At 41.7% G+C, this 25,239-nt stretch overlaps 3 protein-coding genes and 1 non-coding gene across 14 annotated transcripts; all 4 read left to right on the forward strand.

Annotated features, from left to right (window-relative positions):
* Positions 1–237: 237 nt before the first annotated feature.
* On the forward strand, positions 238–8,296 carry LOC120898237 (solute carrier family 46 member 3-like). Its single transcript, XM_040303790.1, is given in 8 exon segments — positions 238–703; positions 5,526–5,813; positions 5,903–6,304; positions 6,369–6,637; positions 6,931–7,170; positions 7,627–7,823; positions 7,825–7,868; positions 7,952–8,296. Coding segments are annotated over 7 exon segments (1,674 nt in total). The 5' UTR covers positions 238–703; positions 5,526–5,538; the 3' UTR covers positions 8,199–8,296.
* Trnag-gcc lies at positions 3,453–3,523 on the forward strand. Its single transcript has one exon. It is a non-coding gene; the product is annotated as a tRNA-Gly (tRNA).
* Positions 8,297–8,408: 112 nt separating the features above from the next.
* LOC120898219 (angiotensin-converting enzyme-like) lies at positions 8,409–14,180 on the forward strand. Its single transcript, XM_040303766.1, has 4 exons — positions 8,409–9,212; positions 9,929–10,144; positions 10,206–12,122; positions 12,188–14,180. The coding sequence occupies exons 1-4, from the start codon at positions 9,207–9,209 to the stop codon at positions 13,724–13,726; spliced, it is 3,678 nt and encodes a 1,225-aa protein (XP_040159700.1). The 5' UTR covers positions 8,409–9,206; the 3' UTR covers positions 13,727–14,180.
* Positions 14,181–15,706: 1,526 nt separating this feature from the next.
* Positions 15,707–24,868, forward strand: LOC120893441 (soluble guanylate cyclase 89Db-like). Of its 11 annotated transcripts, none has more exons than XM_040295334.1 (9): positions 15,707–15,857; positions 17,941–18,115; positions 18,995–20,537; positions 22,383–22,460; positions 22,540–23,022; positions 23,100–23,357; positions 23,443–23,702; positions 23,779–24,550; positions 24,614–24,868. In XM_040295334.1, the coding sequence occupies exons 3-9, from the start codon at positions 20,496–20,498 to the stop codon at positions 24,668–24,670; spliced, it is 1,950 nt and encodes a 649-aa protein (XP_040151268.1). In that variant the 5' UTR covers positions 15,707–15,857; positions 17,941–18,115; positions 18,995–20,495; the 3' UTR covers positions 24,671–24,868. The 11 variants fall into 11 exon arrangements, with proteins under 11 accessions (XP_040151268.1, XP_040151273.1, XP_040151266.1 ...); XM_040295339.1 differs by having other exon boundaries at positions 20,372–20,537; XM_040295332.1 differs by lacking the exon at positions 17,941–18,115 and having other exon boundaries at positions 15,707–16,321.
* Positions 24,869–25,239: the final 371 nt, after the last annotated feature.

Genomic DNA, 25,239 nt, shown 5'->3' on the forward strand with positions numbered 1-25,239 from the left:
TACCGTTCGTATGGCGAGCTTAGCGCGAGAGTGCGCCAGTGATCGTCGATCTGGGAAGGGGCTAGCTAGTGTTTATGCTCCAGTGGGGGTAGCGTTCTGGTGACGTGCGATGACAATAACGGTCACGACAACGGCAATGCTACACGGGGCGCAAGCTAAACCTTCCCGCGCTGGATTCGTTACTGTGTGGAAGTGCGCGAGTATTGTGCTTTTTATCATTCACCGTAGCGAGTCAGTTTTTCCAATTGATAAATTCTCTAATGCGACAATCTGCTCTGGTGGTGGGCTGCATGAATTTAGTCGTATTACGACAGCGACACCGTGCAGTAGTAAGTGATCGCGTTGTTCTTAACTTAAACCAACCGAATAGAGATCGCTGTGTCCGGTGTTTGTACATTCGCGAGAGGGATTACCGTGAAGCAATCATCATCACCACATACGATCAATGAATGATCGAATATGTTTCATGTATTCTTGCGAATATTGTTTGTGTAATAAGAAACTGTTACTGATTATTCATTTACCTTTCGTGTGCAGTGGTGTAAACTTATTGCGTAAAGGATAGAGCAAGTGTTGAGATCGTCGCATGGTTTGTGAAAGTGTAAACGAAAAAGAAGGGAGAGATTCAGTTAATCCACATATCGCGCGCATCAACCTGCACTTACTTACTACTAAAGGATCCTGAAGAAAAACTAAAAAGAAAGTAAGTGTCAATTGGTTTCATATCGCATAGGGCCAGTTCAATTAGGGTAATTCAATTTTGCTCCAAAATTGGCTGTCATACTTGTGTCAGAGGAGGAGGAGGAGTGAGTAGTATGAGCGCGATCCGCGAGTAAGCTGCATGCAAACAGAACAAATCAAACAGAATAGTGCGCTCTCCTAAGCTGGTCAGTTTGCACAAATGGTGGATCAGGTTATCGACGATCAATGATCGTTCTCTTCCGTCCTGCAGAATATGAACAAGTGACTGATGATTGTCACATTTATCCAGTTCGTGTTTATTCAACCGGAAGTGACCATCCATTTCTGAACGGTATGCGAAAGGAAACGAAGCCAAACGATGAGCTTGTCGCTGTGGCACGTGATGTTGTGATTGATATAATGGCTTTCAAACGAATGCGAAAAAAAAGACAATTCTAAATTAGCCCTATTTGAATATTTGGACAATTGACTTGAGAGAGAAGAACATTGCCGCGCTTGCCTACCGTTTGTTTGGTGTGTGGCGAAGTGTAAGAAGAAAACGATGACAAATTGAGACGATTACATATTGCTTGTTTTGGTAATAATATGCAATTGAATTTACGATCGCATCAGAGGCTTTGTCGGAGCTTTATTTTTGGTAACGTTGAATGGAACACCATTGTCGTATGATGTACATTAGTTTCGTGCTTGTGCTTGTTCGTGTCGAAACGTCTGGGTGTTGTTCATTGTTGGTTTTTTACCTCTGATAAACACCATAGTAAAAGTAGTAATTAGTTTGTATTGACATACAAAAAAGACGTACAATATTTATGTCCCATAAATAGTATGGTACTTGTTAACAGTAATTTATGGCATAGAACCAATTTTAATGATTATTAGGGTTTCTTTGTAGAAGTACATGTCATGAAGTATACGATGGGTGATAGAAACCCAGCGGAGTGTAGACGACCGTTTACTAAAATGGTTTTCTCCGTTCCAATATATTCAGTTATTAATCTCCCTATACAAAACGAAGTAAGAGGTGACGCTCACGTCACGCTCACGTTACGCTCATTGGTGAAACGATTGCTCACTATAGGATGTTCCTGTACGAAAAAGTTACTCACTATAGAACGGTTTTGCTAACCAACTATGGGTGCTTGGATGATTTTTATTTCTTTGCGGTGTTTCCATTCTCCGAGGCAACAAGCAATGGTAGAGTGATTGAATCATTGATATATTCAGCTCAAAAGACATCATTGTTTTCTTCTACACACGTGTTGAAAGTGTATCAATAATTATCAAATTATTCCCAGTGATTCTAAATAATTCTGTGGTGGAGATTCTACCTCGCTCCATCCGTTTTATCATGCGTAGTAGTGTTTTTGTGTAGTTCAAAAGTTTAAATAAAAAGACTTGCTTCGAACTATCATGTACTTGCTTCCTGTACCATCATCCAAATGCAGTCAAATGCTTGCTTGAAAGGATTGCCAAATTATACGCTATGAACGTTTAACAATTACAATTTTCCATTGTACATTAACCCAAAAATGCGTGGTACCATGCAAAATAGTAAAACCATCGGAGCTGCATAATTAGGACTAAGTGAACAACTTTAAAACATGCATATAACGGGTTTATATTTCCCACAGAATAATATACAATAATAATATACACGGAATAAGGACATTCCTGGGCCATGGGTTTTTTATATGAGCACATGATGAAGCAACAAAGTTAAATGAAGTTAGTTTAATTGATTTTATTTGCATTTAGCACTCCTGGATATCCATGGCTGCTTAGTACACAAATAGTCATGCAGAAGATAGGGCACGGGTCAATAATAAGCCGTGACAGTGAGCCCTGTGGATGGAAGACCCATATGAACATGTCATGACATTTAATAGAAGCTATGCCATAAGTTCAGCATGACTAAATTAAATTTTCGTATGTCCTATATGGTTGTAAAAATGGTCAATGATAGCGGAATAGTCAAACATCTTCTTCTTTACCACAACAACCGTTGTCGGCCAAGGCTTGCCTGCGCCACATCGGGGCTTGGTTTTAGTGACTTTTGATAACCTATAGCAGGAAAATAGTCAGTCATATTGGAACTTGAACCCATGATGGGCATGTTGTTAAGTCGTACGAGTTGACGACTGTACCACAAGTCCAGCCGATAATCAATCATATTGAATAAAAAGTGGGCCACGATTGCTTATGTAATGAAAACACTAACATTTGTCAATAAAACATTTAAATAAGTAAATAAGACAAAACTATGGAAGGGCTATAAACCGGGATAAGGATTGGATGGAAACCTGTACCAAGGTAGCAACACGGTCATAAAAAGTATCAGTAAAAAGACATCAAAAGAGAGTAGGAATGCTTATCTACATGTTTGCATGAAAACATTTAAATATGCCCTGCAGTCAGTATACACGTCTTAAGTTCTGTTGCGGAACCTGCAACCGGGCCAAATTAACTAGTAACATACAACAAATAATAAAGAGTTTGTTAGGGAAGAAAATGAATTTTTTTATCATTCATTTAAACAATACAAACTCACTCTCGTTTAGCAATACATGTCTGGACGTTCTTAATGCATTAAAAAATGCGAATTGAATTAGATAGGAACAAGTGGATTGTATTGCTTATTCTTAAAAACGAAATGATTAGAAAACGGGGAACATGAACATTAAGGTGATAAGCTCTAGTGACACACAAAAACAATGCTGCCTATTTATAAATAAGGCACGGAAAAGTATGAAGCATCGGTGGTTCAGTGGTAGAATGCTCGCCTGCCACGCGGGCGGCCCGGGTTCGATTCCCGGCCGATGCAGTTGAAGTTATTTTTGATTATTTTAACAATTTTTTATCTATGTAATTGATAGTAGACTATGAGCGAGGGGGGGGGGGAGTTCCATGCGTTCTATCTTCGTCTCATTTGTAAATTAAACATTTAGTACTAAAACCATAATTACATTATTTATTTTTAAGCATTCTAAAAGAGTGATAACGAAACCTAAACAAAACGGTTGGCTCTCATGTTAATAAAAACATTTTATATTTATTTTATTGTTATATTTTTATAACAACCGATATCAGTGTTCCAAGTAACAATAAATCAATGGACCATTTTTACGTGTTTAGCATTCTAGCTAATAAACGTGTAAAACATAATTTTTGATGGATAAAAAAAGTGTTCGTACATATCGACGCTGTTGTCATAATATTGTTTTCATAGGTGATAAAATATGCTGCTCACAGCGTACTATGATTCGCTAAGCCCAGCAACACAACAGCCCTTTGTAACACAACTATAGGTACAGACTGATACTATTAGAAGCAAAACAAGGCTAAAGTTCTTGTTAAGTATAGTTGAAACCTTTGAAAACATAAAATGTGCATTTTTCGGACGAAAAGCACTTAAAATTGATTACCAAAGCCAACGTATACACAAGTGATGCTTTCCAAATATAAATAGTGCTGGTCTATTTCCTGCGATCAGCTTTACTCAAGTTTTAGTGAACTGTTTTAAATTATTTAAATTTTTTAATACTTATATTTATAGACAACATGAGAGCGTATTAAGTTTGTTTTGATAGTTTTGAATTAAAAATATCCTCACGTGCTGTTTGCAACTCACAACCGCTCTTCGAGTAATTTTGATCTCATTTGGTGATTTTGAACTAAATTGAATTGAACTAAAATGTACTGTTGTACAAAAAGCGCAAGTTTAGGTTAAAGTGAAGTAATTTGCATACAGTTTGCCTTCGTGCAATGGGGAGAACAAGGGCAGATACATTTGGAGGATAACAACGTAATTTGTGCAAGCTTTAATAACAGATTTACAATGACGGAAGCGTTGCTGTACGTACATTGCTGGAAAAGGGGTTGGTGGTTGGGAACAAAGCATGGCGTGGGAAACCAAAATGTCACCGACGAAATTCAACAGAAAGCTAATACTATTAAGCCGCATACTGGCAGACAAAAAACAGGTGATGATTGCGATTTATCAGACGCGAAGCTCATCCGTACCGCGGTACCATCCATCCGTAGAGAACGTGACTTCAATGCATTCTTTGGTGTGATTCGATCAACATCGGTGAAGGACAGCGATGCTAAAAACGTGGAGATTATCTCCGTTACTACAGGTACGGTACATTAATGTTGGTTCCAGTGTCGTCGTCGTGCAGTTTGGAAGGTGCAATAATTGTGCACAAAACAGTGCGCGATCTTCGATGAAGCGCGACGGTTTTCCTGTGTCGAGCTGCGGTTGAATGGATGTCAAGGAGATTTTCTATTCTCAATTACTCGGCCTCCAATTGTCGCTGCAGATTTGACTCATGTGCATCGTACGGCACCGGGTTCATAGGTCCCATTCATAGGTGCCCACACCCTGGGCAAAATTACACGAAAGTGGACCGAAGTCATAGCGAAGCAAAATTAGGTTTAGGGGGATTCACGCAGAGTCAAAACCAGCGAGAATCAGACGTTAACGAGAGTAGGATCTTGTAGGAAAAACTGCACACCCGATGGTGTCTGCAAGGGGACTTGGTTACTCTCACTACATTCGGATATGGAATGGACAACAAAAATCCAAAGATTTCGTTTCTCCCAGTACGGCTGAGCGAAGCCCATCTCTACTATCGGCTGGAGTGAAAAGTACAGAAGATAGATACATATACTCTGTTCCTCTCGGGCTTACTGGATCGATTGGAAAGGCTTTTTGTCTGCAGATATGCAAAAAAAAACCTGTGGGCGACCGGTTGTGTGATAGAGGGGGAACGGAACTTTCGCTGCTGGTTGTGCTAATGCAGTTTAAACATTCATTTTCATAGATTTCTTTCCAGAATGAGGAACCTACAGCCTCCGAAAGGTAGCGAAAAAGTTGCTGATGAGTTGAAGATGAAAGAAAAGAAAAGTCCGTCCTCATTGCGGGAAAAGTATCTGTACTTTAAACGCAACATAACCGTCGAACCGATGCTGGCCTGCTACATCATGCCGAGCGTTTTGGCTGGATTGGCGACGCAGAACCTCAACCTGGAGAAAGCTTGTCGGGTGAATCTCGGCTACGGAGACGTAATCTGCGATGCATTGACCCGACGTGACACAGCAAACTACACGCAGTAAGTAGCAAAATTGCATCCCGCCACGATCACCGAGATGGGTGGCCTAAGCTTAATTTCATTATCTCTCATCGCCTAACCGATTCCAGCGAGGAAGAGATGGTGCAGCATCTGGTGGCACGAATGGCGGGCTGGAAGACGGTGCTGCAGAGCGCATTGCCCTGCATGTTGATACTGTTTTGGGGTTCATGGAGCGATCGCCATGGTCGGCGGAAGCCGTGCATGTTGATACCGATCATTGGTGAGTTTATGACGGCGATCGGGTTGATTCTGTGCACGTACTTCAAGTCTGTTCCGATGGAGGTGGCCGGTATAACGGAAGCTCTGTTCCCTGCCCTAACGGGCGGCTGGTTTACGATGTTCATGGGCGTCTTCAGCTACATTGCTGACGTGACCACGACCGAGGAGCGCACGCTGCGTATTGGAATAGTGAACTTGTGCTTTTCGTTGGGCGTCCCTATTGGAATGGCCTTCAGCGGAATCCTTTTGAAGTGAGTCACAACAAAACGCCGGAAGCGGAAGTGGAAATAATGATTGCAATGATTTCGCTTACAGACAAATTGGGTTCTACGGAGTGTTTTCCATATCGGCCTCACTCTACCTGGTAGCGTTCTTCTACGGCGTGTTCGTGGTAAAAGAGGTGGACATACTGAACGAGAAGCAGCGGCTGCGGGCCCAGGAGAAGGGACTGCTGGCCGATTTCTTTGATCGGGAGCACGTGATGGAAACATTCCGGGTAGCATTTAAAATTGGCGAACGGCAGCGCCGTCTCCGTGTGATCATGCTGATGATAGTGGTCATGGTCGTGATTGGGCCCCTGCACGGTAAGTACAAGCTGGCATATTCGGTACCCGTTTTATCTCGCGGACGGAGAGAGAGAGAGTGAGAGAGTGCCATAGAGCTTGCGACCACGGAAGTAAGAAATTAGCCTTGATTAGGCAACACACATCTTGGAGAGCCTGGAACGACTGGCTTTGCGTAGAACGGCTGTACGGGTTCAAGGTCTATCGAAAGATGGGTGGGGGAGGAGGGGGGGGAGGGGGAGGGGATAATGCTTGCCATGGCCTTTGCATACTAAACGCTAGAACGCCAACTGACGCCGTGTCTCTGTTTACAGGAGAGATGGCGGTAATTTATCTATTCACACGCTACCGGTTCAACTGGAGTGAGGTCGAGTTTAGCTTCTTCTCTACGTACGGCATGCTGACCGGGCTGATTGGGACGTTATTTTCTGTAGGTGTTTTTTCCCATTTGCTCAAAATAGACGACGCACTGATAGGCGTTATGTCATGCATGTCAAAGATACTATCTAGCTTCGTGTATGCATTCGCTGTTACCACCTGGCAGCTGTATCTGGGTAAGTGAAACATAACGTATTACCTGTATAGTTTATGCAGACGCTTGCATAGATGTATGAAAGGACACGGAAGCAGGTTTAAAATCCGCATGTATAATATGTTGGTTAGAGAGTCAACACAATTTTCAAGATGCTAATTGGAGTCTTATTTACTTAACGACACTTATCCTATAGTAATTTTTTGAATAGAGTCCGTAGCCTTAGGCAAATAACTGGCGCATGCTACAGTAGTATCAGTAGCACGCAATGTAACATAAAATTGTTGAGCTTTCTTTGCAAAGTATTGCAACTTCCTTTTCGACCAGTGTTTAACGTTGTTTCGTAATTGGTAAAAAATTGTTTGAATATTATACCATTTTTATATTTCATACACATAAAGAAAATACCGTAAATAAGGCTTAAAGCGATAGACTGGACAATGCATTAACAAACAATATAACAATCGTATCACAACAGGCCCCATTGTTGAAATGCTTAACGGCACGTCCTTCATTTCAATGCGTTCGATCGCTTCTAAACTCGTCGCCAGCGATGAACTGGGCAAAGTGAATTCATTGTTCGGTGTGGCCGAAGCGTTGATGCCGCTAGTGTACGCGCCCCTCTACACGACAGTCTACACACTGTCGATAAATGTTCTGCCGGGAGCATTTTTCCTTGCTAGGTGGCGCTCTCACCTCGCCGGCAGTAGTGATTTTCCTGTGAGTAATGCACGTGGCAGTGTGAAACACACACAGCACGCGGAAACTGACCTCCTCTTTTTTTTCGCATGATTTTATCACAGCTGGATGTATCGCGTGCATAGGCGTGAAGCTCGTGAGCTTGCCGAGGAGAAACGCATCGAGGATAAGTATCGGCAACTGGGCGATAGTGGCGAAAGCAACGGGTGCCGCACGATCGTGACGGAGCAAGCGGATCGCAGGCAAAAAATACCAGACTATGGCACGGGGATCGCTAATGCTGCCTTTGAGGAGGAGAATATCGGAGCAGGAAAGGTCCCAACGGCGACAGTCGACCAATCGAAGCTGTGATATTCCATCGATACAAAACGAAACAGATGTAGATGTAGATAGTATGTGTGTAAATACAATCAAAGAGTAATGTACTAAAAACGCTGCCGCTGTAGTAAGTGTGTGTGTGTTTGTGTGCGTGTTTTTATTTGGGTCTTTGACGGGGGTTGTGTAACACGCTTCAGTACGCGTACTAATATTAAGCGCTTCATTTGGGAGTACTAATATTAAGCGGCACGTTAACAACAACAGCACAAGTGCAGAATAAAATTGGCCTTTTTGTTGCAATCTGAATAGGTAGAGTGAATGCAAGCGATTAATACGCGATTATGGATGGCACTGCACCGTAATGTGCGTTTCAAGTGGCACCCTTCTAGCATGAGTAGTGGTATTAGCAGTGAAGATAACATACCTCGATAAGTGATGCGTACTACTGGAGAGAAGCAGTGATAAGCCGGATGAATGCGTGAGTGTGTACAATGGCAGAACCGAACGAAACTGAGAGTGTGAGTGTAGCGCGCTTAGGGGAGCGTGTAATCCTCGCCCGATCGTTTCGAGCACCAACTTCAAACCACACACCATTTGGATTCGCCCGTCCAAGCGGTACAAAAAATGATCAACCGCGTTGCGCGAACGGGTAACAACAAAAGCATATTAGCGGCAATGCATGGAAAGTTCTCCGACAGTTGATCCAGCAGAGTTGAACAGAGCGGAGCAAACGCCCAAGCCGCACTACAGTGTCGATAGGTACGATTGGAACAGCACGGCCAGTTTCTGGTGGTCAAGCTAATAACCAGCCACGCGACGGTGCGAAGGTGTGTGAGCACGCTTCTGCCGGCGAAATAATATGTGATTTTAATACCGAACGAAGCGTTTGCGTTTGCCGTGCCTGTTTTCGTGGTAACCATTACACAACGGAAGGTTTGCAGTGTGTCGGAACCGTTCGCATACCGACGATCGTTTGGCGGCACTGGAGAGGCGTACATTGCTCGCTGGTAGCATAACGAGTATCCGCACACGTATCGGAAAATGAAGGTAAGTGTACGGAGTTAAACGAAAGGGAAAAGGGTGCTGGGCGATGAAGCTTTCGTGACTTGAATATCCGGATGGGTTGGCAGTGTATTGACAGAGCAGCAGCACGTGGTTACCTGCGCATTGCAGTAGGTTGATCGATTTCTGCAAATTCATTGGTATTAAGAGGAAGCATTTTTGACGGAGGCACCGGATCGACCTTCAGGCTGGAATGACGCAAATTATGATGAGGTTTATTTGAATTTTATCATGGATTGATGTACAATATATGTACAGATTATTTAGTACATTTGTGTTAAGACAATTTAAACTATCCAGGGTTGAAAATGCGATTAAGTACCACAGTATTACAAAGGGTAAAATCTTATTTTTGCGTTGAAATATCTTTACGACTGTACCAAGCGAGTGTTGTAAATGACAAGTGAGTTAATTATTTGTCGTCATTGTTTGACTGTAAACCATCTAATCTAATCGGCCATTTTGGGCTGCCAGTAGTGGTGTTCTTTTAACCAGATGCTTCTTCTGGTTCAGCGTTATCTGTAAGTACTAACTGTCTGCTGTATTGCCAGTAATAAAATGTAGCCATCCAATAAGGCGATTAATTTCGTTGCGAGTTAATAAACTGTTGATGTGCAAAAATTAGCTATCGATCAAAATACACAAGATTCGTGACTACAATTGCCACTATGTGCGTTGTAATTTATTCTCATGGTTTGCAGGTATTTGTGTACCTTGTTTTCCTGTGCGTCTGGTACGGGAGGACTTCTCAGTCTCTACCACAGGTGGTAGTGCAGCGAGAAGCGCTTACTGAAGAACAGATGGCAGCCACTTTGGAACAATACGATCAGGACGTTCGGGTTCTATGTAACCGTAATGCGATAGCGAACTGGAATGTTGCGACCGACACGGAGAATGAATATTTGCAGGAAGTGCAGGTAGGTACAATTTCCCCGATGCAATGAAGTAAATGATTAACTAACTCACTTTCAACCACAGAACAACGTGTCGCTGGAGTATGCCAAGTTTCGGAACGATTACTACGAGCAGCACTTCAAGAGCGCCAATGTGGAGGATTATCGTAGCGAAAAGATTCGAAAGCAGCTCCGATTGCTGAAAGATCTCGGGACGGCAGCACTGCCTGCAGAAAAGCTGGCCTCGTTGAATCGTGTGTTGCGCAAAATGGATACAGCCTATCAGCTAGCTGAAGTGTGTCCTTATGAAAATCAGCAGTGTGATGCTGCCGATTCCAAGTGGACGCTCGATCCCGAGCTGGAGAAAGTGATGGCTGAATCGGATAATTACGACGAGCTAGAGTATGTGTGGCGTCGCTGGCGCGAGGAATCTGGCAATAAGATGCGCTCCGACTATAAAGAGTATGTGGCGCTGGTAAACGAGGCAGCGAGGTTGAATGGGTACGAGGATTACGGCGCCTTGTGGCGATCCAAGTACGATGATCCAAAGCTACGAGAGACGCTGGAACGACTCTGGAGCGAGGTGGAGCCACTGTACGATGAGCTGCACAGCTACGTGCGCTATCGTCTTTTTGAGCTTTATGGCGATCGTATGGATAAGATGAACCCTATGATCCCGGCACATCTGCTGGGTAACATGTGGGCTCAATCGTGGGCTAACATGTATGATCGTTTGAAACCATTCCCAAATGCAAGCTTGGTGGACGTGACAGCCAAAATGAAGGAACTGGGTTTCAATGCGACCAGAATGTTTGAGATGTCAGACGAATTTTACCAGAGCCTTGGGTTGCCCAGCAGCGCTATGAGCTACGGAGCGAAAGCCGTGATTGAAAAACCGCCACAGAAGATCGTTTGTCATGCGTCTGCGTGGGATTTCTGCGATGGAGAAGATTTCCGGATAAAAATGTGCACCAACATCAATATGGGGGACTTTATCACGGTTCACCATGAGATGGGACACATTATGTACTACATACTGTATAAGGATCAGCCGAACCTGTTTCGTACTGGTGCTACGCCAGCCTTTCATGAAGCGGTTGGCGATACCATTGCCCTGTCGGTGGCCACACCGAACCACCTGCGTAAAGTAGGATTGCTGGACGAGTACGAAGACAGCCAGGCGGACAACGTGAATGCACTGTTCGAGATGGCGTTAGAACGGGTGGCCTTCCTACCGTTCGGATACTTGATCGACATGTGGCGATGGGACGTTTTCAGCGGAGCGGTCAACGAGAGCGAGTGGAATGCACACTGGTGGAAGTTACGCGAGAAGTACCAAAAGGTGTATGCTCCGGTAACGCGGTCGGAGGAAGATTTCGACCCGGGAGCAAAGTATCACATCCCGGCCAGCTCTCAGTATATTGCGTATTTTTTGGCACACATTCTAGAGTTTCAGTTCTATCGTGCCCTGTGCATTGAAGCGGGACAGTACGATCCATCGCAAACATCTGGCCAACCACTTCACAAATGTGATTTCTACCGGAGCAAAGCTGCTGGAGATAAGTTACGCGATGGTCTTTCGCTTGGATACAGTGAGGATTGGGAGGATGCACTTGAGAGGCTAACTGGAGAGCGAGAGATTAGCGGCAAAGCTTTGCTAGAGTACTTCGAGCCTCTGTACCAGTTTCTGAAGGAGGAAAACCGCAAATTTAAGGCGGCACAAATGCCAAACATTGTTGAACGATACAGTGAACAATACTCAACCGCATGTACTAAGCAAGTGAGGGCCCAGTATGTCACACAGGTCGACGTAGGCAATCCTCAGCTGCAGCAACAGCTTACGGACGTGTTAGCGGAAAATACTCAATTCGTGCTGGAAAACTACAATCGATATTTTGCCGATGTAGATCCGAAGGATGTTTCGGACCCTATTGTAAGTCGCCAGCTCGAATTTTTAACGCAAATATCAATCAACAAGCTGCCCGCCCAAGATCTAACTAAGGTGAGTAAATGCTACATGGAACAATTGTAGGAAATTTGGGAAAATAAATTTACTTTGCATTGCAGTTACAACATGCCTTGGGCAGAATGCAAAACATTTACAGTAGTGCTACGATTTGTCCGTATCGTGATCGGAAGTGTTCTGAAGGAAGGCTCTCGCTAGATCCTGAGCTGTACGAAATAATGGCCAAGTCGGAGGACTTCGAAGAGCTGCAGTACGTGTGGAATGAGTGGCGGCGCGTTACGGGTCGCAACATGAAACCCGACTTTAAGACCTATGTAGACATGATGAACCGTGCCGCCAAGCTGGGAGGATTCCAAGACATGGGAGAGCTATGGAGATCCTCGTTCGAACAGGATGATTTCGTCAATGGCATGAAGCGTCTGTGGGGTGAGTTGAAGCCATTTTACGACGAATTGCACAAATACGTCCACCGTAAACTGAAGGCCATCTATGGTGAGCGGATAAAGGATGACAACATTCCGGCACATCTGCTCGGTAATATGTGGGCTCAGTCGTGGTTGAACCTGTACGAGCGAACAAAGCCATTCGAAAATACGGTCGATTTGGACATAACGGAAGCATTGAAAGCGAAGAACTACACCGTTCGACAGTTGTTTGAAATTGCGAACGATTTCTACGTGGGGCTCGGTCTACCCGATAACAGCATGAGCTACGATACGGCTCGCGGAGCAATGATAGAGAAGCCTTCGGACGGCCGGGTGGTAACGTGCCATGCGTCTGCGTGGGACTTTTGCGATCGACAGGATTTTCGCATTAAAATGTGCACCCGCATGAATATGGAAGACTTTGTGACGATTCACCACGAGATGGGCCACATCAACTATTACATTCTGTACAAGGACCAGCCGGTAACGCTGCGCAGTGGCGCAAATCCGGGCTTCCACGAAGCGGTCGGTGACACGATTTCACTGTCCGTAGCTACACCGAAGCACTTTGAAAAGATTGGCTTACTGCAGGGGTACAATGACACGTATGAGGAGAACATTAATGCACTATATCAAAAGGCCCTGGATCGGGTGGCGTTTCTTCCGTTCGGGTTGCTGATCGATATGTGGCGCTGGGAAGTTTTCGCCGGCAAGGTAGACTATTCGCGCTGGAACGAGCGGTGGTGGGAGCTTCGCGAAGAGTACCAAAAAGTGTCTGCTCCGGTCGAGCGGGATGGTGATGACTTTGATCCGGGCGCAAAGTACCATATCCCATACGATAGCCAGTATGTGTCGTATTTCATAGCGCACATCCTGGACCTGCAGCTGCACAAGGCACTCTGTACGGCAGCAAATCAGTACGATCCAAACGATCCGGCAAAACCATTGCACAAGTGCGACATCGATGGATCGCGAGCTGCTGGTGATTTGTTACGCGCGGGACTTTCGCTTGGTCGATCGGTGCACTGGTCGGAAGCACTGAAAGCGATGACGGACGAAACGGAACTACGGAGTGATGCTTTGCTCGAGTACTACAAACCGCTGTACGAGTTTTTGAAGGAAGAAAACGCCAAAGCAGGAAGCGCCAGATTTGTGCCAGTATCGATCAGTTTAATATTAATACCATGTATAGTGTTTCTGTTTCGATATTATTAGGGACTTCGCTTGTTTGGAAATTGTTATTTGTGTATGATTGTGATTGTTTGGTAACAAATTGTTGATGTAAATTATTATTTTTGTACCATAAATCCACTGCAAAAGGGAAGCTCGGTGGTACAAACAAACTTTCTTATCGCGGGTGCGATAAGTCTTGGTGCCAATGCCCGAGAAAGGCGCGCCCAAGCCGCAATACGTTGTAGTGATCGCGTATTGTGCTGGTCAGTGAACGCCAATTGATAGTTAACGAAGTTAAATTACTTGAAACAGTTGAGTGGGGAGACGTTTATTTGCGATCATGCGAAACGCTTTTGTTGTTGTTGTTTTTTTTAACTGATATTTAGAATAAGCATGCTGAGAAGGAGTTGAACATGATGATAATTTCGATTCAGCCCGACAATATGATAAAATAAACGGAAACGAACAACATTGAAAGTGACTGCAAAACTCCGAATTAGATGAAATTAGATTTATTCTCTGTGCTGTAGAGGGTGATCCGAAATAACAACACGACTTGAAACCATTTTTTTATTATTTCTCCCTCCATTTTTATCGATGAATGAAGGACGTTTTCAAAAGAGATTCCGTGATCCACAGAGATTGATCATAATTGTCTTTATTAACAAAATGCATAGTCGATGATGGGGGACTGCTTCGCCTTAGCCAGGCTATCTGCGATGTATTGATGTATCTCCATAATATGAAGAGTTAATTCTGCGACTGGAGGGATCGCTTGATACGGAAATAGAGGCGGTGATGGTTATATTGTTAAATTGTGTGATTCAATGACTGTACCACGGTACCGACCCAAATCTATTCGGATTGACAATCTAGGCTCTGCAAGAAAAGGATTTCAAACACTCAGTATTATAACAAAAACCGCAAACCTGTTTCATATATTGTAAAGTAGGATAAAAAATTACCTCCAAATACTTATTAACCTTTTTTTGTATGCTCTGAAAAACGATACTTCAGTATCGTCGGAACGTGGCACAGACATATTATTAGCACGTGTTGAATTTCGAACTACAGTGCGACATACAGAGCGAGCGAGGGAGCGAGAAACGTTAAATAAAGAGAGAAATTGTTTATACGGAGAATTTTCCTTGCAATCCGCTCTTAGTGTAGCTGTCGGAAAATCGTAGAGCAAGTGAGTTTAAATGAAGAAAAATGTATTACAAAAAAGTTTGCTTCGAGGAAAGGCAATTGATTGTCCGACGAGAACAGCAATCATCTTCATGATTAATGGCGGCGGTTAGTTTGTCAAAGGCCGCTAGTTTCCGATCAATTGAGCAATTAATTTTGACACCATCTTAAGACTGGACTGCGCCAACGGTGTTTGGCGATACTAATCAATCGAATTCATTTACGCTGTAGGGCGTAAGGTACACTTCTATCTGGGCCTGTAGAGCTTTAGAACACTACTTAAGTTTGTTGAGTAAGACGATGTATACAATACGTCAACATTTCAAGGGAGTAACGGTATGGAAATCTTGTAACTCATGGTGAAAATTAATTTACCATTTGTAAATATGGAAGATTGCTTGATTGGTTGATTGGTTGATTGAATCTTCATAAATCCTATCGAGGGTAATTTTTTATTCATTTATTGAATCAAGAGCTGATGATTACTTTACTTAGTTAAATATGTTTAGTAATCTTGTATAAAGCCTTACATAGGTTGAGCAAGGTTCTTCAAAATCTAAAGTGTTAATAAAATTAGTGCTAATAGCTAGTGAATTTTTTTTAAATATTACTAGTTTATGGAAGATGAGTAAAAACCACCCTTAAGTAAGAAGCACTAATTATAAAAAAACGATTGTTCAATTAACGAATTTTCCCCGACACACGCAATTCCGCCTCTAAGGAGAGCATCTGATACCATCTCTTGCACGACATGCTCTTGAGTCGGTCCCGAAGATTCTCTCCACCGAACGCGTCTCTATAAAACAGCAGCATGTAACGATTGTGTCCGTCAGTCGTGTCCGCTACCTCGAGCGGGTGAAGGCGTTTGTGATTTTGGTGATTTTGCTCTGTATCGAACAGTCGGCTAGAATGATGCAGCGACCGTAACAGGGTGAAATCCGTTTTTTTATTTGGTTCGCACATCTACATAGTTTGTCTGTGTAAGGTGTGTATTGTGCCATTCAAGTAGTCTTAGCTACAGATTGTGATTGAATGGTATTCAAAAGAGTTGAGGGACCCAATTCCTTCGCAGTGAATGGTGTGTTGGTTAAAGTTAGCGGAAGAAAATCTGACCAACGAAAGCATGTCTTAGAGTGGTGGCGCCAACAGATGACAGTATGTTAATTTTCGTCCGGCAAAGTGTGTGTGACTTGTGCTGCGTTTGATAACGTATTCAACGGGTTTGAATGATGAGTTGACAGTGTGGATAACCTAGCAGTGCTTGGCAGTGATGTTTTAGTGTTTTAGTTGGTCGCAGATGGCGCGAAATGGTTTAGCATGATTGACAGCGATAATGAAAGTGGCAGCGAAAATCTGGGCTGTAGTGGTGCTTGTTTGCTAAAGCAGCTACAGTTTGTTTTGTGGCCGGTGTTGGTGTTTGCTGGGAGTTGTGCCCGGGAGCGTACGTCGGTATGCAATGGGACATAAAAAATGAATCGATTTACTTTTACGACTGGCACAGAAAGATTGTGATTCGCATTTTTGTACGGTTGATTAGCTTGGGCCGAAGAGAAGAAGAATGATGCATGCCTTACGGCAAAGTAATGCTTTGTATATTAATAACTTTATCGCAATTGTTAAGCCAACGTTAACAACGACAAAAATTTTCTCTTGTAAACTGAAAAGATGTTGCATTGGCTATTCTCGGTTCCATTGTTTTATAAAAGCTTAAAACTAAAAAATGTTCCAATATGCACAAAAAAAACAATATCGTGCAAATCTCAGTTGATTGGATACGTGATAGGGCATACATGACTGTGAAGAAAATACTGAAATTGTTTGTCAACAAGAACAAGTGTACCGTGAAACTCCTTTGATAAAGGAGTATATATTTATTTGGATTTCGTTGATGCGGCATGATGCGTGGTACCAAAGCTATTTCGGTACAAGCCGTTAAGGCCACTGTTATCTTCCTACGTTCGCACTAAAAGCAGGGTATTGTGCTTGATACCTTTGGGCAAAATTTAATTTGTACCTCAGTTCCCCTGAATCATTAATTGGTTAAAGTGTACGAATGGAATGTATCTATTGATTAAAGGTTTTGCAAGACCTTTTTAGAGTGTTAATTTTAGATACATTTGAGCTGAGACAAAAATCAATATTGAAGAAGTGAAGACTTAGCGAGCTGAATTGAATTATGTTGCTCTACCATTTTACCTCCTTTAAATAAATTTAAAAAAAAAAGCTATAAACTTTGTACTGCATACAAATTTTTCAATTCGGATTCCAAGAATTCGGGTTTCCTTATCTAACATAGAAAAGCATATGTAAGCATATATTCCAATAAAGACATCTCCGTTTTGAGAGCGAACTTCATGGAACCTTCCATAAGTTTCATGAAAAACTTGTAATAATGATGGAAATTCAAGATAACTTTAACACCAAGATACAAGATTACCGAGAAACCCAATCATTCTTCCATTGACGTTTTCCCGAAGTGCTTTGAAACCATACAAAAAATCTGCACAACCTTCGGGCATTTACGGGTAAATCTTCAGTGACAGATTGTCCCCAGTTTTTAGATAACATTTTTCTGTATTGTCTGTTGGAGAGGTGAAATATGCATCAAAATTCTTTAGTTCCGTAGTGTTTCTATTTCGCAATGCTTGTTGAGCGGTTTATCCTCAGGGATTCGATGAAGGCATATATTATGTTGCTGTGAAAAAGAAGGACAACAATTTTGTCGCCTAAAGTAGCGATTGGGTGGGAAGAACTAATGTACGAATACTATACAATACCGGTGGAAGATGTGGATGAAACGGCAACGAAATGAAAGTTTAATTTTGTATTGCTCTAGAGAGAATAGAAAAAAGTACCGAGAAGAAACGTATTTTCCTTGATTGGTGTAAGATGATTGGTCCCCAGGTACAAAAAGTTAAGAAAAGTTAATGTTATTGTATTGAAATCGTTTCTAAAGCACTTTTGGACAGCATTCTTTAACATAATGTCTTGTAAAAGAAAATGAAACAAAACTTTTCATTTTACGGAGCGTGTGGAGTTGTTTTTGAGTTTTTTTTTATTTTGTTCAGTTTGGTCCGATTTTAAGGAATATCAATAAAAATGTAAAAAAGAAGAGCCTTGAACAAATTAGGATATAGTCTTAACAACAATCCAACGAATCACACCACTGCTAAGAAAATCTCTGTTCGGGTTCAAAAAATCAACGATGTGCTGTGTATGTAGAGATAGTAAACCAGTAAACAGGTAAATCCATTTGTTCGAAATTCAACGTAACTGATTTTACATCCCTTACCTTTCATTGCTCAACGTAAGACCTATAAAATCGGGTCACGTAAAAGCGATTTGTTTGTAGTGCGTTATTCAGTTGGTAGGCCAATTTACTCGATTATTACAGACCATATCGAATGTGGATATGATGTCGATTTGCATGAGACATTAAGCTGCTCTAGGTGACACCAGTTGAGTGCGCAAATGTTCCCCCAAGTACTGAGAACACTTGCAGTGTCCTTGAATTCTTGGAGCAGAAGAAACGGATGCCAATGTTTTTGAATGGGCTATATATGGGTGCATACAGTACTATTGTTTTATTATTGACATTATTATTACCATTATACTAAACATGATGTCAATTGCTTCATAACGCAGGTGCACTAAAAAGTATTTAGCCGCACATGAAGCAACAGTTTTTTCAGTTGAATTTTGCACAACGTAATTTCATGATTTGTCATGTCTTTCAGCAAATTTAAGACATTAATTGTAAAAACCATTTTTAACAACTCAAGACATAAAGTACAATTAAGAAATGCTTAAAAATTCAGAGTTGTAACTTGTTTTTTTTCTTAGCTTAAAACAATCTACACGGTTAATCTTGATTTTAACAGTCTAGACGGGGTTTACCAGACTTATTAGACTTACATATTTCCTTGCTAGGAATAAGTAGTTGGGCCACAAAAGGGAATAAATCATGGCTACCCTTGAAAGAGTCAATGAACAAAAGCTCTCTTGCTAAAAACGGAAAATTGAAATAATAGAGCAAATCGACACTTACTTACTTACTTATCCGGCGCTACAACAAAGCGACATATAGCATAATTTTGTATTTTTTTTTTTTTTTACTTACAGCTTGTTTAATAAACTACCAGGCTGCTCCATTTTGTGCTGATCCTATGGATAGCGAGGTCACCACATGTTGTTCAAGTTCTTGCTTAAATTACGCCGAGTAATCCATTAATCATCTTCGACACCTATCTACTATCTAACCAGGAGCTTGAGTAAAATCAATTTGTTACATATTTCAATGATCCCTTCTCGTTGGCTTATTGAGAACCGTTGGGCTCCCTTTACGCACGGAGGAAGCGATACTTTATTCGCTTTGAACCCACTGGACGACAGTGAACTTCCTCAAAGCATAATAAATCATCCTTCTTTGAAAGGTTTTCATTAGATGTTTATATCACTGGATGAAAAAAGAGCGAGATGTAATACTCTTATATATGCTTCGTATTGATACTTATCCCAAAATAACTGAAGGCTAAAGTTATAGGAATAAAGCTCAAAGTTATAATTAAATTCAAACAGTTAAAGAATTTTCCGTGTACCCATTCTACCAAAAACTACTCCACGAAACACAACTGATGCTAAATAATACTAAGAAGAAATGTAGAGAAACATCGATATTCTTTCCCATTAACATAACAGAGTTGCCATGTTGCGCACCGAGAAGTTATTTAAAATATAAACGGTTTCTGCCCGAAGGCAAGGGAAGCTTTATGACTACCAGCAGTAGAATCATAAGGAAAGATGATACCGGTGCCTTGTTTTCCGCGAAACGAACTTATGTGAGAAATTCACACCCATGTGCGGACGCCTTTCCATTATCAGAACTTGCTTTTATCCACCGTTCCGATTGAATGGTGCATTGAGCGCCTAAATTCAAGGCAGAATCTCCATCTAACTAAAGATCGGACGAGATATGCGTTCCATTTGTGGATAAAATTTATGCTAATTTGGGAACCACCCAGCTATTTTGCCGGCAATCAGAACCTGTGCCGCACGAATGAATGTACCTGGGAAAAGAAGTTAAATACAAACATAAGCAAAATGGTTCAAGAGTTTCCCCGTCGCTTGTCACGAATGATACGGGGTAAACAGAGAGATAAAAATAACCACTCCCGAGTGAAGGGATCTGGTTGTGAAAATATTGTCTGTGCGACATTGACCTAGAACATGGCGACACGTTTTTTTTTGGTGAATAAAATACTGTTTGCTGAATTGTGTGTTGGAGAGGATGTTATAGGTGTAATTGAGTATAATATGTGCATTGTCTACGTATTAGGAAAGAAGAATATTATCGCGTTCATCCGGCTGGTAGAATGATTTTTCTTTTAATATTCGTTCTTCAGCTTATCGTAGCTTAGATAGGATTTTGCCAAAAGGGAGAGTTCAATTGTTTGTAATGTAAATAATGTATGCTTTTCTCGTAAAACAACAATGGTTTAGCCGAATGTCCTACGCTGGAGGAAATGTATTTTTGAAAACCTTTCATTTGTGCGGGTGAATACGGAACCCATCTTTATATAGATTTTCTCGGAACGTGTGCTGAAAGATCTGCAACGGTGGAACCATGTACGGAATGCTACTGGAGAGTGTTCAACATTTTGTACAGGTATGTAGTGAAATGTTTCTGTTTTATTATCATCCTCATTGCTGTCAAACATATAATATTTCATCTTTAATACTGCGAGAATAAGTAGACAGCACCGAAGAAGGTTTGCTCAAGGGAAGGACGGTGTAGAATGCGGTAGTGAAGAAAACGGAACGGTACAAAATACGAGTGTGCTAAGGCGTGTTTAAATGGAAGGTAATTTGTTTTACATTTACCGTCTTGAAACCTTCGCCGGTCGGCTGCTGTTAATTTTATGTGGCTTGGGGTGGCGGCCTAAAAACTGAGCTTATTACTGTGCCACTCTTAAAGGTTTAGGTTCAAAAGTCCATTACACCAAACATTGGGTAATATTTAACATCTCATGCTTAGAGAGTTGCTTTACACCTTTTTGCAAGTGTAATTATGCACTAGGATAATAGTAAGGATATAAAAGTGCTGGATAAAAGGTGTCAGCTTTAAAACAAGTAGTTAGATGTATTGTTGAAGTAAAGGTGTATATTATAGTTATGGTAGTATACCAGTACAAAACGGATGCAATATATCTAACTTACTTGTTGTTGGAATGCGTGATGTTGAAATTTCAATTGACTATAGAGTCAGCACGAAATTTATTGTATGTATTGAAATTAACAATCCAATGATACTATGTACCAGCCCGATAACGATTAATAGAACTGATAAATACTGTCACCACAACGAAGAAAAAATATTCTTTGTCCATTTCTTTAGCTATAGCCGATCTCAAGCTGTTACCAGAGAAGTTGGAAAGTGTCATTAGAGACATGTGTCTAGAAGAAGCAATCAACTTGTTGTTGTATTACTATAGAAGTTTAGGACCTTATGAGTCTCTTTCGTCTGTTAAGTAGTCAAGTGGTTTGATCGTATCGTGCTATCATACAAGTCGACCTTTTTCACCTCAAAAAAAGGTCCTGAAACATCGTTTGCCATTCATCGTTTAGCTGCATTGTAAGAAAGAAGGTTCTTACTAGTTACTTTTCCGTGTCAAAAGAAAATCGACGAAGCTTAGAATGTAATAACCACTTCTTGCCACAATGCGAGGGTTTCCTCGCTAGCTAAAAGGAGTGCACTATTTAATAGTTTGCATATTGTTACATACCCTTTGGGCGAGCAGCGATGCCGTGTTAATTACATCCGGTTTCCACATCGGAAGAGTCTATTTTGACAGGTAAATATTACGTTCAGTGCGCTTCCGTTTGGTGGTAAATATCATTTAATTGTATCGATTTTTGATTCAAGCCAGTGGGGTGACTACTGAATGGGACAGTAATAGTAGCGGCTTATCACGAAAATTGGATCTTATTTGTTCAGGTGACTCAGGTTATGGGTTCAGTAATCCGTGGGTTTTAAGGCTCCTAAGCAGGCTATCGTTACTTTACTGCTTTAACATTAAGCGGCATTATGATGAAATTTGTACATCAAGTTTAACTGTTTGATGATAAAATTTTCAGTGCTTTAACATTTCAATGAATTATGATGAAATTTTGGGTCAGAGTGTGCTGATAATACGTGCACTCTCTTGAGGAACATGTTTTTACGATTATTCACATAAATATGGACGAGCTAAATAGATAGCTTATGAATACAAATCGCGCTGTTTCTCCCCGGGAGTTAATTTTATGAGTGTTTAAGCAGTAACAAGACTGGCTGTTCGTGTCCTGACTGAGTAAAAAAGCTCCGACGACACAGTCATAAAATTGCGCATTTTTAAAGCAGATGCAAGCGCCGAACGCCCGACAACAGCTAGGATAGCAGAAGCAGAAGATTCACTGAACTCTACCCAAAGTGTTTGATTTTGCGTTTGATTGTTTTTTTATTAATCAACAGTTGGAGTATGGAGAATTCGTTTGGCGTCAGGCCCTACTCACAACGGGATGCAAAAATACAGTATTCAACACACACCAGGTATGGATTTTGAGAGAGTTTGAAATAACATAAAAGTTTCAATAAGTTACATGTTTTGTTTCTACGTTCTTATTTTCAGCTTTATCCGGATAATTTGATACCTGACCTTGCAGCAGCACTTTCGGCTATAACAGGAAAACCGTTCGATGAGTTTATGATATTTTTCGGACGTTGTTTCGTTCGATTCTTTAGTAATTTCGGTTACGATGAGTTGATCAAGGCAACAGGTCGCTATTTCTGCGATTTTCTACATTCAGTGGATAACATTCACCTGCAGATGCGCTTCACTTATCGCAAGATGAAAAGCCCATCTATGCAGCTGACGGAAGTGGATGAAAATGGTGCCGTACTGGTGTACAGAAGCACACGGACCGGATTCTCGAAGTATCTTCGAGGGCAGCTTTTGGAAATAGCCAAGCAGTTGTACGGAATGGACGTCAGCATCAAGGTACTGGAAAGCCAGAACGATACTCCTGGTGGTACATCGGGACCAATTGCACCACAAGGCGGCTTGAAGACGGTTATCGTGAAGTATCGGTTGGATTTTGACAATCGTGAATATGTACGTGTTTTGTTCATGAAATTGGAGGTGAAATAAAATTAAGTTATACAATCTATGTGCTGTTACCTCTCCCACAGATGCAGCGGCGTGTTCATATCAAAGCACATCCATCACAGCTACAGTTGACACCGGTGAACAGTAAACTGTTGCTGAATTTATTCCCATTCGCTATAATCCTGAACGAGGAAATGAAAATTACTGCCGTGGGCGAGAAACTCATCGAGTCATGGATGCTGAACAATGTGAATCGATCACCTACGGAACTGCTCGGGGCAAAAGTAACTGATCATTTCAAACTTCGTCGTCCGAGCGGTATAACGTTCACCTGGGAAAATGTAGGGACCATGTCTTGACTGTAATGCACATTAGCTTTAACGCAATACGTATATTTGCTCGTTTTTTTTAAATTTTTTTTACTAGATTAAACGGCTGCAAACTGTTTTATTTGAGATACAGCTCCTGAAAGGCTCTTCTGCAAAAGGCACAAAAGACGAGTCGAAAATAGTCGATACTAAAACATCATTATCGCAGGTGGATACGAGCTCCTCGACAGAAGATGCGGCAAAGATAATGACCTCCATTCCACGGCGGGGCTCTCAAGGGCTTCGCAGCATTTTGTTGAAAGGTGAAATGCGTTACATCAAAGACATAAATTCCCTTGTATTTCTATGCAGTCCCCTGTAAGTTTTTAATATCGATGTACAAAAAAATGCAAATTGAAAGAAGTGATTTAAATCCTTTTAAAACATTGCACAGCATCAACAACTTGGAAGAATTACGTGAAATGGGACTGTACCTAAACGATCTCAACCCTCACGGGCTTAGCCGCGAGATGGTGTTTTCTGGATTTTCACACTATTCCCGGCTCGATTTGATGTGTGAACGCGAGGAACAACGGGCTGAGGAACTAGAAACATCGCTTGCCCTCGCTGACTCCTGGAAACGGCAAGGTGATGAGCTGCTGTACTCAATGATTCCTCGCTCGATAGCCGAACGGTTGCGTGAGGGTCAGAATCCTCACGAGACCTGTCAGAGCTTCGAAGAGGTGACAGTACTATTCGCCGAGGTACAGGAAACGATCACTGGTGATGATTCGATCAAGTACGCCATGACCACGGTAAACACATTGAACGCTGCTTTTAGTGCGTTTGATGAGTTGATCCATTCACCGATGGCCTATAAAGTGGAGACCGTTGGAAAGGTGTACATGGCGGTGAGTGGAGCTCCGGACATAAATCCATTTCATGCGCAGCACATGGCTGATCTGGCATTAGATATGCTACACAGTATACGGCAGCTTAATCTACCTGGAGTAGGAGTCAAAATAGGCTTTCACTCTGGGCCAATAGTGGCCGGTATCGTGGGATTGAAGGTACCGAGGTATTGTCTTTTCGGTGACACGGTAAATACAGCTTCGCGGATGGAAAGTAGCGGAGAGACGGATTGCATCCAGGTGTCTGGATACACTGCACAAAAGCTCAAAAAGCTTGGATATGTACTGGCGTATCGTGGAAAGGTAGCCGTCAAGGTAAGTACAGCAAAGCAATCCAGACTGTCTAGCGTTTTGACGATTTGATACGTTTCCAAACAGGGTAAAGGAGACATGGAGACGTTCTGGCTACAAGGACCGCCGCAAAAAAAGAAATAAGAATGTAGTGTGGACCAGGTCGTGCCTTTTGCAGCGAGTATTGTAGAATGTTCTTCAAAAGAAACTGTGGATTGTTTTAACGAAGCGTCTTAGTATAGTGGTATATTTATTGTTACGTGTAATTTCACCAAGACACTTTAGAGTTTAACAGGCTATATGCGACCACACAAATAAATGCAACGATTCATGATCTTCAAATTTAAGAATATCATGTGAAAGGATAACAACATAATATCACCCATACTTTTTTAATTTGCTTATGTAGCCTTAATACCGTTATGCTTCAAATTACGAACATTCGACATGTGTTTATTGAACATTTTCATATACACCACTTTTTATTTTTAAATAATTTTCATAATATACTACAATACATTAAAAATTTGTCTGACCCCACAGTAAATACATATTTTCTGTCGGTCAGTTCATCACCAGAGGCTTTCTTAGCAGTTTTGCTTCAAACCCACGTCAGTGTTATTTCTTCCATAATTCCTATTAATCGCGTCCACGTACATTAAAATCTAGTGGAATCCATTGTCGAAGTAGTTATCAACGCGTAAACAACAGTT

This window comes from Anopheles arabiensis, chromosome 2 (genome assembly GCF_016920715.1).
Source record: "Anopheles arabiensis isolate DONGOLA chromosome 2, AaraD3, whole genome shotgun sequence".
Classification (NCBI taxonomy): Eukaryota; Metazoa; Arthropoda; class Insecta; order Diptera; family Culicidae; genus Anopheles; species Anopheles arabiensis.

Coding starts and splice junctions, on each gene's coding strand:
- LOC120898219 (XM_040303766.1), top strand. Junction 10,145..10,205: donor AATATTTGCAGGAAGTGCAG/GTAGGTACAATT, acceptor TTTCAACCACAG/AACAACGTGTCGCTGGAGTA. Junction 12,123..12,187: donor CCGCCCAAGATCTAACTAAG/GTGAGTAAATGC, acceptor TTTGCATTGCAG/TTACAACATGCCTTGGGCAG.
- LOC120893441 (XM_040295332.1), top strand. CDS start 20,496: ATGTACGGAATGCTACTGGAGAGTGTTCAACATTTTGTACAG. Junction 23,023..23,099: donor ATTTTGACAATCGTGAATAT/GTACGTGTTTTG, acceptor CCTCTCCCACAG/ATGCAGCGGCGTGTTCATAT. Junction 23,703..23,778: donor GTATTTCTATGCAGTCCCCT/GTAAGTTTTTAA, acceptor AACATTGCACAG/CATCAACAACTTGGAAGAAT.